General features: G+C 40.5%; 1 protein-coding gene across 6 annotated transcripts in view; it reads left to right on the top strand.

The window, feature by feature from the left end:
• Positions 1-27,278, top strand: part of nf1a (neurofibromin 1a) — a 282,655-nt gene that overhangs the window by 162,651 nt on the left and 92,726 nt on the right. For all 6 annotated transcript variants that reach the window (XM_049576726.1, XM_049576725.1, XM_049576727.1 and 3 more), the window contains one exon: positions 23,575-23,733. In XM_049576726.1, coding sequence (XP_049432683.1) covers positions 23,575-23,733 — 159 coding nt within the window. The remainder of the gene's footprint in view (positions 1-23,574; positions 23,734-27,278) is intronic.

The following is a 27,278-nucleotide window of genomic DNA, read 5'->3' as shown; positions in this document are numbered from 1 at the left end:
CACACTAAAATTGCACACCATTGTGGAGGAGGAATGTTAAGTCTGTTGGTTTCAGCTGGTGGAAGTGTGAGGAGGGAACAGTCAGAATGGATAGATTCTGCGTTCCTGTTTAACTGTTTGCTATAAAGATCCTGCAGTTAAATGTGCAGTGGTACAGTGACACTGTAACCCTAACTCACTTTTAGAGCACTCACAGCAATGGCTCTTTAAGATGGCAGGACAGCCATCATGTGCACTAACGCAAACTTAAAAGCACACATATCGGAGGCATCAGTGTGGCTTCTGTGAGCAGTCGCACTTCCTTTAACATTTATCTGCCATCCAGGATATTTACACAGGTGTGCTGAATGCATGTTCTTGTTGGTATTTAATAAAGAAGCAGTAGTTAATACAAGCCAAAAATAAGGAAATTTAGGCACCTCCCTCAGGACAGAAGTGTTTTGTGTCAGTGGACTGAACAAATCATTAAAACAATGTGGATGTCAGATGTCAGTGTTACATGTCTGTAAATGTGCAACACCCACAGCAAAGCTGCTTCTGTCAAAGCTCCAGTGTGTAGGATTCAATGGGATTTATTGACAGAAATTAAATATAATAAGTCTGTTTTCTTTTGTGTATTATCACCTGAAAATAAAAATAATCATGTTTTTGTTACCTTAGAATGAGCCGTTTACATCTACATAGGGAGCAGGTCTTTCTATACAGAGATCACCATGTTGCACCACCATGTTTCTACAGTACCCCAGAACGTATGAACCAAACACTGGCTCTAAGTAGGAACATTCACATTTTCTCGTTTACCACTGTAGTTAGAAGCCCCTCCACGAGTAGAACATCAGAAAACCACTGATTTTTTTTTTTTTTTTTTTTTTTTTTTTTTTTAAATTGAAACTGCCTTGTTCAATGTTTTTACCAATTTAACTCAGCTGGTCTGTGTGTTTCAGAGAGGAAGAGACCTCTGGTATAATTCAGCTCCCAGTAAAACCTTCTGAACAACTAACACTTAAGGAATTCTAACCAAGAGAAGTTTCAGCTGGGACAATCCTTACAGCTGGATGCCACTAAATCCTCCTAAATCTTACACACTGGACCTATCACTGCTTGAAGTCGTTCCATTAGCTGTTTGTATTAGAGATGTAACAGTATGAAAATTTCACATCACGGTTATTGTGACCAAAATGATCACGATTATCATTATTATCGCGGTATTGTTGAATTGTGCTCAAAATGTTCAAAAAGTGCTCACACACACTGAAATAATTTAACCAAGTTTTATTTCGAAAAACAAATAAAATAAAGAGCACAATGTACTTTCTGTCTAACAGAAAGTCTAGCATATTTGATTTTCTTTTTGTTGTTAACGATTACTCCCATCACAGCCGTCACGTTGACCAATAGAAAGACAGAGGTAGCTGCTGCCATAGACAACTGTAGGGCATCAACACCCCAGCCTTTTTAATATTTCCTCTAGGGACACTACCACACAGTAAAAAAGGAAACAGCAGAGGCACTTTGTCAACCTGCTGAGGACTGCCATTAGCATCAAGCTAGCAATCAATGTTATTTCTTCATAATGGAGACAGACATAAAGTAAGTAATTATAAAGTAAATTTCCATTTTCTAAATAGGCTTTTATTGTGAAACATTTGTAGGAACTTGTTGTGGAGGATTCGGTGACTTGTATGTTTGCGTACGGTACTTCAAATGTAGCTCCTGCCATCTGCTGGCGCTTTTTAGGTCACTATAACTAGGGCTGTAGTCAACCACAGAAAATCCTGGTCGACTAAAGTCCCACATAATCTTCAACTAATCGATTAGTTGTGGGGAGAAAAAAAATCTTTATTTTTATATTTTTACTTCTGCGGTGGTGTGTCTGTGTCGCTCTGCAGTTACACCTCCAAAACACTAGTCAGTGGTGGAGGACTGTGTTAAGTGCTGTAAAATTTAGTTCAAATCAAAATTTATTTATATAGTTGATTCAAAACACACATTAAACATGGCTTAATAGACAGTTTCAAACACAAGTACGCAAATCAGCTTCACTATAAAGACAAACACTTGTCTTTATCTGGACACATTTCCCCCACCAATACAACATGCTAACGTTATTAGCACAAGTCTATGGGATTTTACATTGTATAAATTAGCCCAGCATCTAGTGATCTGTTCCTCTTCTCATATGAAACCAGGGACAACAGCAACATATACCAAAGGTAACGGTATATAATTTGGCCCCATTACAACACACAAGGTTCACCGACAAAACAACTGTCTTATACTAAACACATTTTCCAGCAAATACAACATGCTAACGTTATTAGCACAAGCCTATGGCATTTTACATTGTATACATTAGATCAGATACATTGTATACATTAGATCAGATAAATGAGGACGGGACAAAACGCGAGTGAATATCGGCGTTGCTTATTCCAGGTGGGAAGAACTCCTGAAGGAGAAGGATTTCACAAGGGATGTGGAGGTTGCCTGCTTTCTGCTAGGCAGGTAATTCAGTCTGATATTTTAAAATCATTTTGGCTTCATGTTTGCAACTACTTTTCCCTCTTGTCTAAGTTCGAGTGACAGCTACGTTTACGTGCTAACGTTATCCTAGCCTTGGCTAATGTTATCCCAGAGCTACAGCTAAATGGTGAGCCTAGCCTACAGCCTAATCTGTTGATTCCTCTCGTGCTGCTGCAGAGGCTGCCATCCTCTCCTCCTCCTCCTCTTCCCTCTGGGTAGCCGAGACACACCTCTTTGCCTGGCCGTTCCTGCACCGCCACCTTCTCCTAACATAAATCTCACAGATAACCTATATCTCACTGGTAAGCTATAACATATCGTAACATGGTTTAGATTACTAAATAAATATTCACCTCGTCGCTAGATACTCCTGAAAAACTCGAAAAACTCTGCTGTTTGCGCAAGGCTTTTTGTCCTACGAGGCCACCGTCACTTACCCGATGGGAGGGGTGAGTGAGTGAGCGCAAGTGAGCGCTGAAATCTAGAATTTGACCGCTAGTGTCACTGTTACTCACCATTTTTACACACTGAGGCTTTTAAGTTAACAAATAATGTAACATCTCACAAAAGATAGATTGCTGCTAAATTCATTTTCTAGATCAAAGTATTGCCAAACTGCGCTGGTTTTGCCAGAGAACATCTCTCTAGTTTCCCACTGTGCTGTTTTAAAACTCCAGTCTACTCGAGCATTACCACGGGGAGGGGGACTGATGTTTGATGGCTCTATAGCACCCACTAGTGGCGGCCGGCTGCATGACAGTTAAGCGACCTTGTACATGAATAAAACACAAATAGGTTTCGCCGACTAATATCTCTGGTGCCAACTAGTAAGGGGGCGGACGTTTAATCATTTACACGTCTAATTGCGTGCATCCCTAGGTCAGTTCGGTATACATTTTTTCCGTTTCCTCTGTGAAAAATTGGATAGTAACAATGGAACCGTTCCGTACCATCCCAATTTTTGGTCCCCCTTCTCTGGGGGTATCTGAAACACAGATCTGGTACTAAAAGGTGGAGCTGTGAACACTGCAGTACGTTGCTTGGTCAATAGCTGATACACTTTGCGCCGTGCGGTATGAATGTGAACATATGCATTCAGGCTCAACATATTGTATTAACTTCCTGAAGCCTTTACCTTCAACAAAGTTAAGTGGAAGCATATCATGCAAGGTAATTGTTGTGATGAGCTGCATTATCTTCTCAGACCAAGCAGAATGACAGCAAACGATGTCAATTTGGTCTGTGTGTGGCTAGCAGCGGCTGTTGGTCCTTGCAGGTAAATATCCAAATGCTTGAGTTGAATGTGGTTGCGCATTGCTACAGTCAAGTGATTATATTCTAGTTTTTTCTGACTACTTTTTCAGCCTACATTATTTTCATTTTCTAGGTGAAAGTACTGCCAAACCGCTCTCCAATTTTCCACCGTGCTGTTTTAAAACTCTGGACTACTCGAGCATTACCTTGGGGAGGGGGATTGCTGTCTGACGGCTCTGTAGCAGGCTGCTGCATGACAGTTAAGCGGCTTTGTACATGAATAAAACATTAATTAGTCCAACCAACTAATATTTCTTGTGCCGACTAGCAATGGGGCGCATCCCTAGGTTATAACGTGGAAAGTTTTGTTAGTAGACTGTAACTATAAAATGAAAGGATGTTTTGCTGCCTCTCGCAACAGCTGGAGTTTGAGAAAAAAATTAATTAATTCACTGGGATGACTGCCAGCCACTTTTAGGTGGAACATTAACTTGTAATGTTACTCAGTGCATGAGTTGACGACATGAATCAATCAACACACATTAAATTTTACTGTGACAACTTTGACCAGTACTTTAGTTTTTATATGACATACACTTTTAGTAATGAGTGGATTTTTATACTTAAACATATTTATTTACATATACACATACAGTACAGGCCAAAAGTTTGGACACACCTTCTCATTCAATGCGTTTTCTTTATTTTCATGACTATTTACATTGTAGATTCTCACTGAAGGCATCAAAACTATGAATGAACACATGTGGAGTTATGTACTTAACAAAAAAAGGTGAAATAACCGAAAACATGTTTTATATTCTAGTTTCTTCAAAATAGCCACCCTTTGCTCTGATTACTGCTTTGCACACTCTTGGCATTCTCTCGATGAGCTTCAAGAGGTAGTCACCCGAAATGGTTTCCACTTCACAGGTGTGCCTTATCAGGGTTAATTAGTGGAATTTCTTGCTTTATCAATGGGGTTGGGACCATCAGTTGTGTTGTGCAGAAGTCAGGTTAATACACAGCCGACAGCCCTATTGGACAACTGTTAAAATTCATATTATGGCAAGAACCAATCAGCTAACTAAAGAAAAACGAGTGGCCATCATTACTTTAAGAAATGAAGGTCAGTCAGTCCGGAAAATTGCAAAAACTTGAAATGTGTCCCCAAGTGGAGTCGCAAAAACCATCAAGCGCTACAACGAAACTGGCACACATGAGGACCGACCCAGGAAAGGAAGACCAAGAGTCACCTCTGCTTCTGAGGATAAGTTCATCCAAGTCACCAGCCTCAGAAATCGCAAGTTAACAGCAGCTCAGATCAGAGACCAGATGAATGCCACACAGAGTCCTAGCACTGTTAAGAGGAGACTGCGCGAATCAGGCCTTCATGGTCAAATAGCTGCTAGGAAAGCACTGCTAAGGAGAGGCAACAAGCAGAAGAGATTTGTTTGGGCCAAGAAACACAAGGAATGGACATTAGACCAGTGGAAATCTGTGCTTTGGTCTGATGAGTCCAAATTTGAGATCTTTGGTTCCAACCGCCGTGTCTTGTGAGACGCAGAAAAGGCGAACAGATGGATTCCACATGCCTGGTTCCCACTGTGAAGCATGGAGGAGGAGGTGTGATGGTGTGGGGGTGTTTTGCTGGTGACACTGTTGGGGATTTATTCAAAATTCAAGGCACACTGAACCAGCATGGCTACCACAGCATCCTGCAGCAACATGCCATCCCATCCGGTTTGCGTTTAGTTGGACGATCATTTATTTTTCAACAGGACAATGACCCCAAACACACCTCCAGGCTGTGTAAGGGCTATTTGACTAAGAAGGAGAGTGATGGAGTGCTGCGGCAGATGACCTGGCCTCCACAGTCACCGGACCTGAACCCAATGGAGATGGTTTGGGGTGAGCTGGACCGCAGAGTGAAGGCAAAGGGGCCAACAAGTGCTAAACACCTCTGGGAACTCCTTCAAGACTGTTGGAAAACCATTTCAGGTGACTACCTCTTGAAGCTCATGGAGAGAATGCCAAGAGTGTGCAAAGCAGTAATCAGAGCAAAGGGTGGCTATTTTGAAGAAACTAGAATATAAAACATGTTTTCAGTTATTTCACCTGTTTTTGTTAAGTACATAACTCCACATGTGTTCATTCATAGTTTTGATGCCTTCAGTGAGAATCTACAATGTAAATAGTCATGAAAATAAAGAAAACACATTGAATGAGAAGGTGTGTCCAAACTTTTGGCCTGTACTGTATATATATATATATATATATATATATGTAATTAGGGTTGGGAACGATTAACCGATTAACCTTAGATGAATCGATTGTAGAGTCATGGATTTGGGTATCGCGAGTCTAGCAATCAGTTGACTGGCTTTAACAGTTTGCATCTCTAAAACAACGCGAGAGCTGGCGGCATGCTCCGGACTGTAGCAGGCATTACTGACAACGATAATGGATGTAAACATCAGCGCCAGCTTGACCGGTGGAGATGAGGAACAGAAGCCAATGCTGGTTGGATAAACCAGGGAGCAGCCAAGCTGCAGCAGAAACTAAAGGCGAATCCTGCCGGTTGTGGGTTGAACGGGGGGTCACAGACACAGACATAAATGCATATTCCTGTCAAATACGGCGGCCATAGTGCTCCGCCGCGCAAGATAATGACTTACCGGTGACCGAGAAGCCCGGTCCAAGAAGTCTTCGTCGGTGTTATGACTGTCCAGAAATACCTGAACAGCTGAGCCATAGCAGCACACAGGTATGTGCCGTGTCAGAGGTGAAAAGAGCCGTTCACATTTCCACAAACCTCAGCGCACTTCAGGGACTGTTCTTTACTTGTCAGGGGAGGAGGGTGGCTGGTTGATTTTGATTTTGATTTTGATTTTATTTGTTTATTTTATTTTGATCCCCCCTATGTTAATCACTTATTGATGCTGTTTTTGAAGTATGAATAAGTCAATAAGTAATTTATTCCATTGAAATATCAGCGATGTATTATAGAAAAATGATTTATCTTTTTATAAATGACAAACACAGAGTGTAACAAACACAGAGAAATAGTCTGACATGCTGTCTGTGATAAGCTGCTAGTCATCACAGTCCATGATATCAACTATTAACAGGAGATGTCAGATTCTGCCCCTACATTGCATGTTATTATTTTATTCTGCTTTATGTTTATAATGTACAGCGTTATAATAAACTTTATTCCAGACTCAAGTCCATGTAAGATACATACAAAAACACAGACAATACCATAAAAACAACACAACAAGTAGGTTTAAAACACTTAAATAAAATTAAAGTTCACTTCACTTAAAGTTTAAAACTTCTTCTCATTTTTATATTGATCCCATCCAACAAAATGATGTTCATTCAGCAAGTCTTTTTTTGGTCCATGTCTAAAAATAAATACATTTGACATGTGATTTTGTTGTTGTTTGTCTTTTTATTTTATTTTTGCCAGTGCCATGCAGCAACAATGCTTGGGGATGTTGTCTTTTACAAATTTGAAAATACTGTAAGAATGTCACTTTTATAGAATTGGCTTCTTTATTTTATAATGTATGATTAATGTCTACATCAACAAATGTTAACCGTAGAATCGTATCGAATTGTTTTGCATTAAAAATATATCGTTTTTGAATCGTATCATAACCCATGTATCTAGATACATATCAAATCGTCTATTCGTCTATCACAGAGATTCCCAACCTTAATATATACATATATATGTGTGTGTGTGTGTGTGTGTGTGTGTATACATATATATATATATATATATATATATATATATGTATATATGTATAGATTGATAGATATTTAGACTTTCATCTGTATCAACAGTGATGAGAACATTTTATGAGTGCTGGAAGGGGCTGTGAATGAAAACAACCCCGCCCACATGAAAGAGTACTGAGGTTGTGTGTACATACACACATACATCTCATTCATATCTCAAAAGCAATTAGCCTTGAGGGAATTTCTTCGAGGTGCACAAATGTCCACTTAGAATGTCCGCTTAGACTGAAAGATGAACTTGCAGGTTTTGGTCTTCGAAGGTCAGAGGTCAGTGTTACTGTGACCTCGCTCTTCTCAGTCTCATGAACAGGATCCTTCAAAAACACCTTCAGTGAATTTATTTAAATTTGGCACAAATGTCCACTTGGACTCAGAAATGAACTCATGAGCTTTGGTGGTCGAAGGTCAAAGGTAAAGGTCACTGTGACCTCAATAAACACAAAGAATTCAAGAATTCATGCGCTAATTATGACAAAAGTTTTGCACAAATGTCTAATAGGATAAAATAATGAAAGTGATTAATTTTTTTTTATATCCAGAAGGTCAAAGATCAACTTCACTGTGACATCATGATGTTTTCTGGTCATTACTCAAGGTCATATCTCAGGAACAGAAGGGGAAATATTTGGCCAAATGTCTAAATTGGTATCATTAATCTTGAGTGTGCACAATGAAACTGTGCTGATTGTATACAGTTGCATGCAAAAGTTGAGGCACCCCTGGTCAAAATTCTGTTTACTGTGTATAGCCAAGCAAATAAAAGATGACCTGATTTCCAAAAGGTATGAAGTTAAAGATGTCACATTTGTTCAATATTTTAAGTAGAATACATTTTCATTTCAATCTTAAACAGTTTTGAAATAACAAAAAATGAAAAGGGCCTGAAGCAAAAGTTTGGGCACCCTGCATGGTCAGTAGTGCCCCCTTTGGCAAGTCTCACTGCTTCTAAATGTTTTTGGTATTCAGCTAGGAGTCTTTTAATTGTTGCTTGGATAATTTTACCCATTCTTCCTGCAAAAGGCTTCTAGCTTTGTAAGATTCTTGGGCTGTCTTGCATGCACTGCTCTTTTCAATTCAGTTCAATTCAATTTTATTTATAAAGCCCAATATCACAAATCACAGTTTGCCTCACAGGGCTTTACAGCATACAACATCCCTCTGTCCTTTGGACCCTCACAGCGGATAAGGAAAAACTCCCCAAAAAAACCCCTTTAACGGGGGGAAAAAAATGGTAGAACCCTCAGGAAGAGCAACTGAGGAGGGATCCCTCTTCCAGGACGGACAGACGTGCAATAGATGTTAACTTGATCTGTCCAGAAGACTTGTTTTCAGGCTTGTTCAGATGTTCCTTTGCAAACCTCTGACACTAAATTTTGTGGTGAGGATGCAGGACAGGTTTGACACCTCGCACTAAGGAAACAGCTACCGCAAAACACTGTGCTATCTTGTTACAGTCTTCTCCTGCTTCATGGGCGTCAGTTATTTTAGTTTTCAGAGTGCTAGGCAGCTGTTCAGAGAAGCCCATGCCTGGACAAGGTTTCAGGAAGCAGAATATTTATAAAGCTTTGAACTTTGCATCAGTTAGCCTTTCCTAATAATAGGGACGTCCCGATCACATTTTTTTTCTTCCGATCCCATACGAGTCCTTTATTTTGAAACCAAGTCCGATACCGAGTCCAATCCGATACTTTGCAAAGCATTAAGAAAGAACAAAAAAAGAATGCATCTGAGTTGTCCCATAAGGTTTGTTTTTTATTTAAATAGTATCCAAAAAGTTTATCAGTGGTTCAACAGTAAAAAAAATTTCAAATACAACAGTAATCAGTTTCAAGAAAGTATATATTTTTATTTTTTTTGAGGGAATGGAGTAACTAATAATGTAACTGATTACTTGTGAAATAAAGTAAACATCAGAACTGTGATTACTTTGTAAAGGAGTAAAAAGTAATTTAATTAATCTTAACTAGTAACTTGCCCAACACTGGTTATAATTTAGTATAATGGTATAATAATAATTCAGTACACCCAGAAATAATATGCAATATGCAATTGCGTGTACAACTCAGATCTCCATCAGAAGTGCCTTAAAAGATTAACAGACCTCTGTTATTGTATGAATGATAAATAAAGCTGAATTGACTGACTCCTCACCAGATATTAAAGATTACAAAAACATAAAACACAAGGATTACTGTGGGGACAGATTAAACATTTTAAACTGAGCATGTATAAATATATAAAAATGTACAAAAAACAATCAATAAGAAATAAAAAGTAAGAGATAAGTTTTTTTCTTCCCATTTTTAATGGAAATCCCATTCCTCGATCTTCCTTCTCTTTGAAAGCTTCTCAATGATTGCGAAGTTGATATTATACTTCAAATTGCATTTAAAAATGTAATTATCCACGCTTACCTTTGATCATAAACTGGACCAGAGAGGTAGGCCTGCTCAGCCTCCTGTGAGGACAGCCCCTTTTGCTCAGTTGGTCCATATATGAGTGCCTACCGCCAGAATGTACACATACACACACACACACACACACACACACACACGCACACACACATTATACTTAACGCCTCAAAAAAGGTTTGGAAACATTATTTCAGTCAATTATGTCTCCCCTTTAATGATACCAAATGGTGTTGTATTTTATGTTGTTGGAAAGCCTGATTAGTCACCTTTACAACGAGGTACAACTTGTAAGGATCATGCATTAGTGGAATTAGCAACACAGCTAAATATGTGGGTAACGCCCCAAAACAATGTGCCAAAATCCCCTGCAACATTCTCCTGTTGGTATTCACTCTTGTTCTGAGCTTCAAGTGCTGCTACTGTAGGTGTGTGTCAGTCACAGGTGTATGGCACCTGATTGGAGTCCAAACCTCAGCCCAGTTGGACACTTGTGGGATCAGCTTGGGCATGCTGTACGTGCTAGAGTGACCAACACAACCACGCTGATTGACCTTTAACAACTCCTGGTTGAGGAATGGGATGCCATCCCACAGCAAAATGTGACCAGCATGAGGAGGAGGTGCCAAGCTGTTGTGGCTGCGTATGGCTCTTCCACACGCTACTGAGGTCCCTGACAGTGTCATATAAGAAGTCTACTTCATCGGTAAAGCTCAGTGTTGGTGGTGTTTTCTCCAACATGCCCTTAAGACAGGCAAACAGGGTGTCCTGCTGCTCTTCCCTGTCAAGGTACACAGGCACCTTGTATGAGGGTTTCTGAGGAAACCACTTTGATGGCTTTCCATTAAGCACATCCTGTAAATAAACCAAAGGACAGAAATAATTATGTTATTATCGTATGTATAACATCCTAACAATGGCAGAGGGTGAATCAATTCAGTTATTTAGTATGTGAAATGTCATAGCTGTCAAAGTACCACCAAATGCTGCGCTGCTCCCTGTGACTGTATGATGAAGTCCACAAGTCTTTTTTTCATTTTGGGTACGGTCACTGACTGCCTGCATGTGAGCGGGAACATCTTCAGTTGGGGCTATCCGTTTTGGCGCTCTGTACACTGTCTGAAGAGTTCCCTGGAGCAAGTTTCTGGCCTCACTACTCCAGAAGGCAAATCTCTGGCCATGTCTTAATAACAACATTGAAATATATTATTACATGCGGAAAAGGACAAGTTACATGTGCACAACTGTCATTCCTAAACACTGCCAACAGAGACAGCCATCAAGACCTCCAGATCTGTCAGGAAAATGTCAGTATTGTGCATATCTGGTATTACTGCATAGACAGACATATGGTAACTTTATTAGCATTTTCTGAAAGACGTTTCCAAATCTTACGTTCATGGACAACTGCACGAGTGGAGTGGCTGTCCGGATGAGCCTGTGCTTTACTCAACTTTGTGGGATGATAAACTGTTGAGCTGCAGAACGGACATTGAAATTTGTTGCAGCATGTGCTGCATCTTTTAATGTCTGGCAGTGATCGGCTGCTTTGTATTGAAATAAGCATCCTAAAAAAGAAATAATATAGTTAGTCCAATCCAGAATCAACCCTACATCTGTTTTACAAACCAGCAGATTGTAGTAGCTTCTGTAACGAGGAGCGCTGCAGTACCATGAAAACATCCTCAATCAAAGTATATCCTGGTAAAACACTGGCAGTATGGAGTTAAGAAAGTGTGTCTGCAAAAACCTATATAATTAAACCTTAAAACTTGTGATGTTTCTCTAAGTAACAGAATAGACCCACTGGCTATATAGGATTTTTATTTATTTATTTATTTATTTTATTTTTATTTTTTAAAAACACACATTAGCATGTAACATTGTAGCATCTGTGTAAGCCAGCATGCTAACAAGCTCACGCCATTGCAGCAAACTATCATAAAAGTGGCATACTCAGCCGACTTTACAAAGGGTAAACTTATCGATTAGTGCATAATGAAGCCAGCCCATGGTAACTCACAGATCCATTTAAAGACAAAGTAGCCAATTTTTAACAAACAATTACAACTGTACTCCCTTTCTGTCGTCTTGTCCTCTGTAACGTTACTCTTTCTAACTGTAGAGACTCACTTTTTCTCATCTCATCCTCTCTAGTCCTTCTAACCGAGGGTGGCGCTGTGACGAAAATTGAAGGGTCCTGAAACTGCGGTCCTGAAACTGCAGCCTCCGGTAGTGCAGCTTTACCCTACCCGTTTGCTCTGACTCAGTTCAGTTTCAAAACAATAAATCAACCCAGCCTGAAGGTTCCAGATAAGGAATAATGAAACAGGAAGTAACCCCCAGCTTTTGCCAACTCACGGGACCGTGGGTGAATGCCGTAACGCTCCAGCGTTGTTTCGGGCGTGGAGGCTCCGTAGAATCCCTTGATATCCGTGGCGGAATCTCTGAGGTGAGGTCGATGGCCGGATGGATGATATTCCACAGGGAAGCACACCTATTTTGCGGACTTTGAGCGGTGTAAAATGCCATGGTAGGCCGAATACACAAAGTACTTCAGGCTTATTTCTCGTTCATCGGCGTCTCTCGCCATACTGCCAGGAGCGGCATAATGGAGGGCCCAATCTACCTGGGCTCTGCTGATAGAGCCATCCCACTGGCCGATAGCACCAGTGGGTGTGTCTGGAGGTACCTCAGTGTCTGGAGGTGAGCAAGCCATTAGCTGACTGTCTTATAAAAAAATATATATATTTATAAAATATACAGGATTGCCACACTTTATACATTGGAAAGCAGAGGCAACAATGAACAACATAGATGGGAAAACCTGGCCATTTTTAATGTTTTGATTCCTCCGATCTTTTATTACCGATTCTGATTTTGTAAAAATAACGTGATCGGCGGCGATCCTCGGATTGGGACATCCCTACCAGACGTTGTGCTAGACTTTTTCGTCGCCGGTCATTTTGACCGACAGGGTCATAAAAATTTGGTCAAAATCTATTTTTACCGGTCATTTTAATTTTCGTTTTTAAATGATAATAAAGATATTCAAGGACATTTAGTTTTCATTCGTTCGTTTTTTAATAAATCCAACAAGCAAGTTATAAAGTGTGCATTAATAAGGACATGAACGAAAAGATTAACAGACATCCACACGCCCGTTCCATTAGGGTTCTTATGTCAACAACACTACATGAAGCAGATGAATGACTTTTTCTCTGCAGTGTGAAAATGGCAGCCACTTAAACCACTGACTGTGCATAATATATTAACAAAGCAATTTAAACAAATACAAAGAAAATCTGAACAAAAAAAAGAAGTCAGCTGACTTGAACATAGTTCACCTGCGGCCTGAACTCTCAGTCTTACATCTTCCTCCTCTTGCGAATGGACTGGAACTCTGTGCCGGCTTGTGTGTAATCAAAAGCATCAAGGGAGGTTGCTGTGGAGGCGATTGTCATTAAGTTTTGTACTTTTGCCTCGGACAGACGACTTCTTGTGGCTGTTTTGATGTTGTTCTGAAGGCTGCCACACTGGAAACTGGAATTACCAGCGCCACTTCAGCCACAGTTTTAAAGTCGGGGAACATTTCTCCCAGAGAAGTTATCAGAAGTTGGCAAGACTCTCTGAATGAGGAGTTTCCTGATCCTGCAAGCACTCGCTTCACTGAGAGGAAATCCGGCAGCATGCGCTCCTTCTGCACCAGTGGTTCAGCTGCACCGGTGTGTGAGCCGTAGTGGTCACAGACGCGCTCCAAAGCCTCCAGTCCATAGCTCTTCAGCGCGCGTCCAGGTCAGAGATGATGCTCAAATGGGAATCTTTTTTTGATCGATTTAGTCACCTCCGTGATGTACTCTGTGTGTAAAGTTGAAAATGTCGGCGCGTCTGCCCGTGTTAGTGTGATGCCACAGAACTTGCCATCTTGTGATGCCTCGTTGAATTTTTTTCTCTGCCTCACCTGGCCCATTCATCAAGTCTTCCAGACAGTCCAGAGTCATGTTCACGACAGGTGAGATGGACGAGATGTTTACATCTTCTTTTTGAAAGGTGAGGTTCATGCAGTTCACCACGGCCAAAACGTCAGTCAGCAAGTGAGTCAAAGCAGGGAACGTGTATGTTTGAAGGTGCTTTCTGATACCCTTAGCTACCGGGCAGTTTTTTGCAGTTTCCTCCTCCTCCAACTCCAACACCAGAGCAGCCCAGTTGGCACGTATGCCCTTAACTGCCCTCTCCAGTGACAGCCAGCGTGTAGCCGATGGTTGTTTTAGGCTCAGCATGTCTTGTTCCTTGTTACTTCATGTCTGTTCATTTCTTTTTGAAGTTCATTTAGTCGGTATGTTCGAATGGGGGAATTCTTGTATTATGTGTATATGTTATTAACAGTGGTGACATATGTGCTTGCTCGATGCACAGCAGTGGAGGCATCGCACGCAGTGAGCGCTGTCCTGTGTGCGCTGCAGTGAATGTTTACAAGGAAGGGAGAGTCATTCTGACACAACAGCTGTGCAACTCCGGCCTTTCGACCCATCACATTCGCTCCATCACTTCCAAGTCCAACAACCTGAGCCATAGCGACCCCACGGCCCGATAGCACCTCTTTTATTTTTGCTGTGATGCATTCAGCAGTGCCAGAGGGTATTCGGGCGCCGGTGACTTAGTGGTAGAGCAGGCGCCCCATGTACAAGGCTGTTGCCGCAGCGGCCCGGGTTCGACTCCAGCCTGTGGCCCTTTGCTGCATGTCACTCCCTTTCTCTCTCTCTCCCCTCTTCACGCTTGTGGGGGCGGCAGTAGCTCAGTCCATAGGGACTTGGGTTGGGAACCGGAGGGTCGCCTGTTCAAGTCCCCGTCCGGACCAAAAATATGGAGCGTGGACTGGTAGCTGGAGAGGTGCCAGTTCACCTCCTGTGCATGTGTGTGTTGTCGGACCTGTGTGTAATTAACAACAGAGTGAAAAATTGAATTTCTCCCTCGGGGATTAATAAAGTGTATAAAATTAAATAAAAAAAAAAAAATATTGCGTAATTGCCGATGAACGCAGTTTCAGGCTTCCCTTTGTGTTGAAGTGTCAGATATGTGATCAGCATTTTCTCCACCGTGATAATAGTGGTTTCATTTACTATTATTCCCACATATCTGCTGTTGGCGATGCGCTCATCAATAGTGCTGGTTACTGTCTTTGATAACGCCTCTTCCATCTGACTGACTGTCTCATGGTGGGTGTACGTGTGTGCACTGTTAAGGTTTGGTCAGCCGGCAGACTGTAAGAGGTTTATCAGGTCAGGATACAGGTGGCTTGAGGTGTTTGTTTTAGCCATGTGTAGCACAACCTTAAGTTGTGTTTTTAATGCCTCGTTGCAGGTAGCCTGTGATTTCTCCACATGTTTAATCATAGCCACAAGGACCCTTGAAGCCTCGATGTGGCTGTGGCTACTTTGGTGTTCAGTTAATGCTGATTTCTGCATGTTCATGCATGGCTTGGCTTTTTTACACACGTCGCAGAACATTTTTCCATCCTCCCTCCTCAGCCACATGAACTCCTGCTCCCACTGAACTCTGTACTCCCTCCTGACCTCCTTGCTGCCGCTTGCTCGCTCTGTAGATGACAAGGGCTGATTAATTGTTTGTTCTTCATCCTCCAATGCATCAGTGCCTCTTTTTTCACCTCTTTTATCACCGTTATTGGGCTTTTGGAAAAAATTTCGGACACTCAGCTGCCGTGACATTTTGCTCAGTGACCGGCCCACTTTGATTTTGCTGTGTGAAGCCAACGAGGTGGTTTTGCATCAAGACTAAACAATAGCTAATTAATGTACGCCCTCCGCCGCCAAGTGGGCAGGGGTGGTAATTGCAACCGGTCAAAATGACCGACGGCCTTCAGATTTTCCGGTCATTGTTGTAAAAAAAACGGTCAATGACCGAGAATATCCGGTTAACGCGACCCCTGATCCCTACCTAATAATGACTGTGAACAAGCCATAACCCTAACATGGTAATTAAGGTCTGACACCCCGGTAGAAGATGTCTGAGAGCTTAAATGTCTTGGGGTGTCCAGACTTGTACATGGCGCTTCTTTCTTTTTTTTTTTCACCTTGAAATTGTACAGAACAAAAAGAATACACTGATCTTGCTTGAAATGTTGAAAACCATGTTTCAGCTTTAACTTCATGCCTTTAGGAGATGAGTTCTACTGACTACTCACAGTAACAGAAATAATGACCATGGGTGCAGGGCTCCAGACTGTGACCAAATGGTCATTAATGGAAGTCAATTGGCCATTTTTGAAGTCATAGCAAAAATGTTTTACAACTACTCGCTTGTGTGCAACCAGGCTTTTTTGTTTGTTTGTTTGTTTTTCATGTTGTCAAACGAGGGAGCGAGTCCACCAGTGTAGGCCAATGTGTGAGGGAGGGGGAAAGTCCTAGAGTGAGTTATTAGTTTTGTTAGCTTGTTTGAGATGACCTGCACCTTGCCTGGAAAGTGGACGAGAGCAGGCGGCTGCAGCAGGAGGCAGTGACAACAAGCCACGGCCAGGTTGGAGGCTGAATCCAAATATCCACCCTCTGGATTTGCAGTCTTAGTCCTCATGGTCTTCAGTTGTTCATAGTGTGACATATTTACTGTCATCATGTCAAGTCTGCGAGGGCAGGGAGTGCAAGCGGCTGATAGACAGCCTTTGAGACCGTTTTACTCGTTGTCATGGAAACGGTCAACTATTGCTGCTGTCACATTCATGTCTTATAGTTGATGAATAGTGCCTACTCATCTGCTCCTGTAAATAACAAGATATAGATTTCATGTATAGCCTTATTGTGACTATGTGAAATGTGTACATCTCTATATAACAGGCCATACGCCTTCAAAAACTGAAATGTTTGTAAATAAGGACAGGACTATGAATTGGGCATCACTTACATACATTACAATCATTAAAATATTATCAGACTCATATCAGTTTGTTCTCAATTTCACATTATTTTTATTATGATGGATTAATTTATTAAAATGCATTATAGGCTTTCTGTAATTTATGTTCATGGTTCAACCTCCATTTTACATGAATTCTCATATAAATCAGCATCATATCAGTTTGCTGCTGCAAAACAGCTGAGCAGACCTGTCGCCTCAACTATGCTAATATAATGTTAATATACTGTAGACCACATGTAGTTTATGATACAGATAAAATGGACAAAAATGTGAATAATTGCATTGCAGGACAATTTAAGGTGTGCCCCTAAATTTTCTGCTTGTGCTCCTAAAATTTTCAGTTAAGGGCTACAGTGCTCCTACTTAAAAAAAAAGTTAATCTGGAGTCCTGGGGTGCCCAAACTTTTGCATAACACGAAGATCTTCTGTGCTGCTGGGTTGAGGATGTGTGTAAAGCATCCACGCTTGAGTATATGTAGCCTCTTTTCAGCAACATCTATATTTGAAATATTGTCAGTTGTCGTGGCTACATGAATCTGGTCAGACATGGACATAAACTTACTGCCGCTTGACTGGTTTGTAGAAGCATACAACTGTGTGGCAATAATTCTAGTCTTACCATGAAAACAAAAGTGATAAATACCAGCTGCAGGTGACGTGTGGTGGAAAAAGCAGCTGCCAACGGGTTTACACTCACAGCCTAAGATAAAAAAGCGGTTACCAGAATTACAGAAATAAAACTGGCAGTCCATAATAGAAACAGCTGAAGTGTATGGTGATGGTTTTTATATATATTGCCAATGAGATGGTAGTTTTTGACACAGAGGACATTAAAGTCTTTTAGGAATGTAGTCCATACTCTGGACAGACTAACTATTTGTTCTTTATTTGAGCTGACTACAGGTTGAAGCTGAAGCTGTTAGTGATTATGTCAATCGTTAAGTCATGTGAAATATTGAGGTTAGAGGCAGCAGGAGATGAGTTTGAGACCATGGAAGTCATGGATAATGTCAAGAGTCAGGTTTGCAGTCAGAACTGTCACAAAGTCAGTTATGTGTCCAATTCTTTCCTTAAGGCCTCATTTTTGTGTCAAGCTGTTCTGTCTACTTTTAGTATTTAAGACATAGCTTAGCTGTAAATATTTCCTTTTGGATCTTGAAGTGATTCATGATTTCCCCCTATGTTCACAGTGGAAATGTTCTAAAAGCAGTACTGTTTGATTTTGGCTGTAAAATACCCATACAGTTGTGCTACTCAGTGCACCTTGAGTCTCACACAGGTCTCCTTAAACTGCATCATAGCAGCACTTGACTGACATGTACAACCTAAAGGAGAAATTTGCAACATTTTAAGTGGATATTCAGTGCCATAAAATTTGGTGAATACATTCAAAGTCCCCTGACAGGATGAATTTTAATAACTTTGGTGATCCCTTGGCTTTTCATCTAGCACCATCATCAACATGTTTATGACCAAATACCTACAAAACTTCTGAGGTCTTTGACTGTTATTGACCTGATATTAGTAAAAGCTGTTCTACGCCTTGAATTCGTCTACTTAGCCCACTTTAATTGACTCACATGAAGTGACACAATGAGTGTTAGGAGCATACTAAGTATATACAAGTGGACGGAGGACAAGCAGAGTCAGTTTTGAGAAGCTTTTGTAGTCAAACAGTGGCCACAGTGATGTGCCTTTGTTGTAACCAATGTAAATATTACTTACTGTACAGAATAGATGGCAGCACATTTTATTTCTTTTCTTTCAAGCCTTCTGAACCTTGTATTAAAGAATAATTGCAATTTATTACCTCATGGGTCTTAATCTTGTGGTTTTGGCCGTCATCTCTGTGAAGTGACTGATTGGTAAGATTGGTGAGATCTGGTAATGTAGTGACATTTGCTACAAGTCCAACAGGGCCGTAATAGTGTTCAGAGCCCTGTTTCAGAGGGTGGATTTAGTGAAAACTCTGGGTTAGTAAACCTTGAGATGAGGAAAACTCTGGGTGTTTACTTCCAGAAAGAGGCAACTCAAACTCTGGCTCAGTAAGGATTATCTCAAGTTGCCGCTTTCATGCCTGTCAGTCATTTCTTTGGACAGCAGTTTCTGCCCTCACATTTGAGTTTTATACAGCGCCAGGTCCCACTCAGCTCAGAATCAAACCTCCGCATGCCTACTATTTTTATCACACTGCAGACATCTGTCAGTCTGTTACAGCAGGTCACTCGTGGGTTTATTACACATACTGTCATAGCAGTCTGACTTGTAAAAATGAATATGAAGCTTTAGACATGTCTGATCAATGAAGAATTATATCAGTCATGATGTGATTACCTTAAAACTTCAATCAACAGCCCAGTCCCAATTAAACGCCCAGTCCCTTTTACAAGCCCGGTATGATTATACATTTTGACAAACAAAGGCTTATCTCCATGAGAAGCCTGGTCTGGTTGCCAAGTAGTTAATTTTTATAGAAATTCTTTGGATGCATAAAATCAGCTTCTCGGCTATTTAAATTGAATATGGAGATGCTCCACATCATTAGCTAAGTTAGATTCTCTACTATTCAATTGCTCAGTTCAATTTACTGAAACCTTGAGCACCAGAGAGGACTGTAATTGATTCAGATCTACTGGCATGATGAATTAAAATGGTGACTCCATTCCTCTGAAGCGGTCACAAAGTCAGAATATGTGTCCATTCCTTGATTACCTGGTAATTTTTTCATATTCCTTTAGTCCGTAAAGGTCCACTGATCGAAAGAATCAAAGGGGTTTTTCATAAGAATAATCCAAATTGTGAATATTGTTTTAACAGGATAAAGTTAAAGGATTACGCTCGAGGATTATGGCACTCAGCATACTTACCCAGCACCACTTTTCAGTGTCAGAAGGCTCCCTCTCTCTGATGCCATGTGTGTCGGGGCTAGATTAAATTAATGATTTGTTATTGATATGTTACACCAAGCCCAATTTTAGTAGTGTTCATAGTAGTTTAAATAAACAAATTAATAGTGGGTCCCATCTTTGCTGAGCAAAAGTTTTGCATAAAAGGAATGAAAGGCACCTCCATATAGACACCTGTCCAAATATAAGCCTGTTGACTTCAATCAATTCAATCAATCAAATTAATTTATAAAGCCCAATATTACAAATCACAATTTGCCTCACAGGGCTTTACAGCATACGACATCCCTCTGTCCTTAGGACCCTCACAGCGGATAAGGAAAAACTCCCCCAAAAAACGGCTTTAACGGGGGGGGGGGGATGGTAGAAACATCAGGAAGATCAACTGAGGAGGGATCCCTCTTCCAGGGTAGACAGGTGTGTAATAGATGTCGTACAGAACAGATCAGCATGATAAATGAACAGTAATCCATATGACACAATGAGACAGAAAGGAGACAGAAAGGGAGACAGATAGAGATGGAGGACAGATGGTAATGACAGTAGCTTACAACAGCAATAATGAAAGTAATAATATAATTAATATTACAGGCTATTTTGGTACAATATGTTGAAAGTGTATATTAATATCTGATAGTATACATATGTGGCAATAATCATATGTGTATAATAACAGTAGAAGTAACTAATGATATGATGACTAATGATAACAGCAGCAGCAGGAAGCATCTGGCAGGACCACGGCAGCAGCACAACCACACACGTCACACTATCCAGGCACCACTGCGATATAAGTTAACCTGAGAGAAAGTGGAGCACAAAGGATCTGGAGAAGAAGCCGAGTTAGTGACAACTATGTCTTCAGATAGTCTCTGAGTTGTTTGGGGCCAAGAACAATAACTTCAGTTTTGTCTGAATTTAACATAAGGAAATTTGTGCTCATCCAGGTTTTTATGTCTTTAACGCAATTATGAAGTTTAGTTAAGTGATTAGTTTCTTCTGGCTTCATTGGTAAATACAATTTCATATCATCTGCATTGCATCTGCAATTGAAATTTATAGAGTGATTTCTAATGATGTTACCTAAAGGAAGCATATATAAAGTAAATAGAATTGGTCCTAGCACAGAACCTTGTGGGACTACAAAACAAATTTTAGTACGTAAGGATGATTCATCGTGAACATTAACAAACTGAAAACAATTAGATAAATAAGATTTAAACCAGCTTAGTGCAGAAACTTTTAGGCCAATTAAATGTTCCAGTCTCTGCAGCAGAATTTGATGGTCAGTTGTGTCAAATGCCGCACTAAGATCTAGTAAAACAAGTACAGAGACAAGTCCTTTGTCTGAAGCAATCAAAAGATAATTTGTAATTTTAACTAGTACTGTCTCAGTGCTATGATGCACTCTAAATCCTGACTGAAATTCTTCAAATTAATTGTTATCATGGAGAAAATCACACAGCTGGTCTGCGACTACTTTCTCAAGGATCTTTGAAAGAAAGGGAAGATTAGATATTGGTCTATAGTTGGCTAACACCTCTGGATCCAGGGTGGGCTTTTTTTAGAAGAGGTTTAATTACAGCTATCTTAAAAGACTGTGGTACATAGCCTGTTAATAAAGATATATTGATCATGTCTAATAAGTGAGTGTTAACTAAAGGTAAGACTTCCTTAAGTAGCCTAGTTGGGATGGGGTCATGTTGATGATTTAGATGAAGAAATCACTGTGGTCAATTGTTTAGGAGAAATCGGGGAGAAGCAATCTAAATATATATTAGGTTTTACAGCTGTGTTTGAGGTTAGATAGGTACTATCTGAGGACAGGAGATTATGAATTTTGCCTCTAATAGTTAGAATTTTGTCATTAAAGAAGCTCATAAAATCATTACTGCTAAGGGCTAAAGGAATACAAGGCTCAATAGAGCTCTGACTCTCAGTCAGCCTGGCTACAGTGCTGAAAAGAAACCTGGGGTTGTTCTTATTGTCTTCTATTAAAGCTGAGTAATAGTTTGCTCTGGCATTGCAGAGGCCCCTCTTATACATTTTGAGACTGTCTGCCCAGACTAAACAAGATTCTTCCAGTTTGGTTAATCGCCACTCCTTTCAATTTTTTGCGATATTTGTTGTAACTCACGGGTTTCAGAGTTATACCAAGGAGCGAAATTTCTTTGCTTTGTTAACTTCTTTTTAAGAGGTGCTACCGAGTCGAGTGTTGTTCGCAGCGAGCGTACAGCACTATCGACAAGATGATCAAGTCAGTACGGGAGACCTCTGTTACTGAAGGACATGGTATTAAATTCAACGACGGAGGAATCATTTCCTTAAATTTTGTGACAGCACTATCTGATAAACATCTAGTATAGTAACTGTTGCTGAGTGGCGTGTAATCGAGTAAAAAGAAATCAAAAGTAACTAAATAATGATCTGTTAGCGAGGGATTCTGTGGAAAGACTGTTAGGTTATCAATTTCAATTCCATACGTCAGAACTAGATCGAGGGTGAGTGGGTTTATGTACACCCTGACTGAAGCCAGTGGAGTCTAATAGTGAGGTAAACGCGGTACCCGTCCACAGTGGGTACAGTAGGTTTAAGCTGGAGCAGGGTTTGCTGTGTTAACTGTGATTGATGTTTACAACATGCAGTTTGGGTCATAATTTTATATTCTCTTCTAAAGAGGTTGGAGTAACCTGAAGTTTTGTTTCCACCCTGTGTAATCACCGTCATCTGATTGCTGATCTCTACTCACCCATCAGGCTTTTTTTGTCAGCAACTTGGTGTTGCTGCAATGTATAAAAATCACTTGGTGAGTGTAATGTTTTTTCACTGATATGAATGTTGACTAAAACTACAAAAGTAAGCCTGAAGTTGTAATAAACTGGAATCAGTCATGAATGGACACTTCTACTGTCCAGCCTCCATCTTCTCAATAGATAGTTGAGGAACAATAATATAATAAACATTAGCGAGGTCTGGCTCATACTCCAGATCTGATCATTTCTGCTAATGATCCCTCCTAATACAAAGTGTGGAAACCCCTGAAAACACAGATATTCCAATATTCCAAGAACTACTGTTTGTCTGCAAACATGCTTCAGTTTATTAACTGGTTTGGAGCTTGAGGGATTGATTGAACGGTTAGCATCTGATTCTGGAACCCTGACTTTAATCTGCAACCCACTGGAATATATCACACACAGTCATGCCTGGCTTTAAAGTAAGATGTAATGAGGTTGTGCTTCTTTGGACCACAACTCATGGCTTAACATCTCTCATCCTTCTCTTTTTTTTTCTCTTTTTTTCTGATTACTTCCAGTTTTCATTCTTCACGTGCAGAGAGGAGACTGTTGGGTTCCTTGTCTTGCTCTTATTTTCTTGTCTGTCTTGGGCTGTAACTGCAGTAAGAACCTTTCTAGCTCTTGTTACAGCCCAAAATGAACTGGGATTGATTGTTTCTAAGTCTCTCTTCATATGTCTTCCACCACTGTCCCTCCTTCTGAACCTTACATCTTTTACTATTTTGACCACATCCTGTGGCTTATCCCACTCTGCTCTGTATCTCACATTGATACATGTATATTTTGTTCTTGTCATTATTCCCTCCTTTGCTCTTAAATGTACTGAAATCCATTTCAATATATATTCTTTCCTTTGCTCAAACCTTTCTCTTCTGTTCCACATTTCCCCTTTGTTTCCCCCCTCCATTGTCTTCCCTTGTTCCCTCCATCATCTTCTCACAGGTTGTGAGTCAGCGTTTCCCACAGAACAGCATTGGTGCAGTGGGCAGCGCCATGTTTCTGCGCTTTGTCAACCCAGCTATTGTATCTCCCTATGAGGCAGGCATCTTGGACAAGAAGCCCCTCCCCAGGATAGAACGGGGTCTCAAACTCATGTCCAAGGTAAGGCTGGTGGATTGGATGGTTTTGTGATGCAGCTGACTAGAGGGAAACTTAGTGAGGCTTTTGAAACTGAAAATAAGCCATACTATTGTGTGATTGTCTTGAAAAAAATAGTCACAGGTATGAAAATGTGTAAACAAATCCAAGCCATGTAGTTTAGCAGGAGAAATCAGTTCCCATGTACCTGTGTAGCAGTTTTTTTGTAACCTTGTTTTTTGGGACCCTAATGGTGTTGATTTAAGAATTTGTCTTGTTGCCAAGGTCAACTGATGGCCCATGGGGTTTGTTTGGCAGCCATCTTGAATTGATGTCCACACTAATGGCAGAAAACGCAGATTTTCATAACTCCTGAACCAGACAACATACAAAGACATATGAACCAACTTTTTCATATAACTTTGACACCAGAAATCAAATGGAAATGTCATTGACATGCTACAACTACCCTTATTGTTAAAAAAACAACAACAGGCAAATGACACATTTCAGGCTCATAACAATATGTTTTCTGTTTTGTTTCAAAGTAGTTTCCTGCAATAGTCAAATGTAAGTAGTTTATTATCTTATATCAATCTCAAGGTTATTAAATAAATGAGGTCTGGTGCACCAAGATGAGTCAGTTTCGGGGTGATGGGGAAGACCTTAAACCAGACCAGGTACCTGCTGATGTGCCAATAATGCTGTTGAGTGTTAAGTGTGACTCATGTTAGATATCCTTTGAAGTTGTTGGTCTTCACAGAAAAGAGGAGCATGGAAATTAACTGCCTGCGGTACATGACAGACAACAAGAATGTAACTTTCTTGCCAAGATGATCCTTGCAGACTTGATACTCCAGATAATGCCTGCTGCAGATGAACTCCACAGGCTGGAGCTAGTGATTTTCAGTGTGAGAAGACTCATCAACTTGTGCTTTGTATTAGGGCTGGGCATGTATGTGTGTATATATATATATATATATATGTATATATATATACACAGTACAGGCCAAAAGTTTGGACACACCTTCTCATTCAATGCGTTTTCTTTATTTTCATGACTATTTACATTGAAAACATGTTTTATATTCTAGTTTCTTCAAAATAGCCACCCTTTGCTCTGATTACTGCTTTGCACACTCTTGGCATTCTCTCCATGAGCTTCAAGAGGTAGTCACCTGAAATGGTTTTCCAACAGTCTTGAAGGAGTTCCCAGAGGTGTTTAGCACTTGTTGGCCCCTTTGCCTTCACTCTGCGGTCCAGCTCACCCCAAACCATCTCGATTGGGTTCAGGTCCGGTGACTGTGGAGGCCAGGTCACCTGCTGCAGCACTCCATCACTCTCCTTCTTGGTCAAATAGCCCTTACACAGCCTGGAGGTGTGTTTGGGGTCATTGTCCTGTTGAAAAATAAATGATCGTCCAACTAAACGCAAACCGGATGGGATGGCATGTCGCTGCAGGATGCTGTGGTAGCCATGCTGGTTCAGTGTGCCTTGAATTTTGAATAAATCCCCAACAGTGTCACCAGCAAAACACCCCCACACCATCACACCTCCTCCTCCATGCTTCACAGTGGGAACCAGGCATGTGGAATCCATCCGTTCACCTTTTCTGCGTCTCACAAAGACACGGCGGTTGGAACCAAAGATCTCAAATTTGGACTCATCAGACCAAAGCACAGATTTCCACTGGTCTAATGTCCATTCCTTGTGTTTCTTGGCGCAAACAAATCTCTTCTGCTTGTTGCCTCTCCTTAGCAGTGGTTTCCTAGCAGCTATTTGACCATGAAGGCCTGATTCGCGCAGTCTCCTCTTAACAGTTGTTCTAGAGATGGGTCTGCTGCTAGAACTCTGTGTGGCATTCATCTGGTCTCTGATCTGAGCTGCTGTTAACTTGCGATCTAGGCTGGTGACTCAGATGAACTTATCCTCAGAAGCAGAGGTGACTCTTGGTCTTCCTTTCCTGGGTCGGTCCTCATGTGTGCCAGTTTCGTTGTAGCGCTTGATGGTTTTTGCGACTCCACTTGGGGACACATTTCAAGTTTTTGCAATTTTCCGGACTGACTGACCTTCATTTCTTAAAGTAATGATGGCCACTCGTTTTTCTTTAGTTAGCTGATTGGTTCTTGCCATAATATGAATTTTAACAGTTGTCCAATAGGGCTGTCGGCTGTGTATTAACCTGACTTCTGCACAACACAACTGATGGTCCCAACCCCATTGATAAAGCAAGAAATTCCACTAATTAACCCTGATAAGGCACACCTGTGAAGTGGAAACCATTTCAGGTGACTACCTCTTGAAGCTCATGGAGAGAATGCCAAGAGTGTGCAAAGCAGTAATCAGAGCAAAGGGTGGCTATTTTGAAGAAACTAGAATATAGTTATAGTCAGTTATTTCACCTTTTTTTGTTAAGTACATAACTCCACATGTGTTCATTCATAGTTTTGATGCCTTCAGTGAGAATCTACAATGTAAATAGTCATGAAAATAAAGAAAACGCATTGAATGAGAAGGTGTGTCCAAACTTTTGGCCTGTACTGTATGTATATGTATATATATATATATATATATGTATGTATATATATTTATGTATGTATAGGGTCAAGTTGCATTACATAACGCATACCAGTGTGCATCTCATCCCTCTCACAGTCATTGCGCAGCTTCACCCCACTCGTTCACTTACAGTTTTCCAGCAACATTAAGAGTGACACAGTGCTGCTAATCTGTCTGTTAATTAGTCTACAGTGCAACATCGGTTAATATGTTGCACTTGATATGCTAAAGTAGTCTATGAGAATGTGAATGAAATTACCACAGCACACGTACATTTCAGCGCTGTGCTGCTAGTTTGTGCGTGAGATGTATCATAGTTCATTGCCATTCTTCTTGGCAGTTGTAGACCTGGATGCAGGCGACAGATGTGTTTAAAAAATGCAGCAATAACACAGACATTTCTGTGTTTTATAAATAACACGGACAAAGTGTCTCTCGCTCCTTCCCTCTCTCAGCCTCTCTGTTGATGCTGTGTGCATAAATAATATTAATAGCCAAAATAATTATTATATATATAATTATTGTCCAGCACTAGTTTCATTTGAAAGGCCATGGAAAATGACTTTTTAACTTTCGCCACAGATTTTTAAATGTTCCAACCAACAACGGATTTAGGCCTACTTGATACTATTATAGTCATGTTATAGTTTTGTGGCCTGTGCTGCACACCTTTAAACCTCTGTAGCTCCAGTGCTGTGTGCGAAAATGTTAATGTACGGCCCTGCTATTTATTTTACATACTTTTTCATTTACATGTTGTGCAGCTGCATATTCTCAAACAGGGAAAAAAAATCCCTGTCTTTGTGACATTTCAAATGTGGCTTTGACTTGCAATTGAAAACATCTAGCCCATTTCATAGAAAATACTTATACATACATATATATATATATATATATATATATATATATCTTGTGTATCGCTAGTCAGCTTATAAATACCGAGATATGAATTTTTGTCCAAATCGCCAAGCCCTATTTTCTATAGGATGGGACAGAGAGTAGAAACTTTC

This window comes from Epinephelus fuscoguttatus, linkage group LG5 (genome assembly GCF_011397635.1).
Source record: "Epinephelus fuscoguttatus linkage group LG5, E.fuscoguttatus.final_Chr_v1".
Lineage (NCBI taxonomy): Eukaryota > Metazoa > Chordata > Actinopteri > Perciformes > Serranidae > Epinephelus > Epinephelus fuscoguttatus.
The sequence above is the reverse complement of the archived record's forward strand: the minus strand, read 5'-3'. Positions and strand labels throughout refer to the sequence as shown.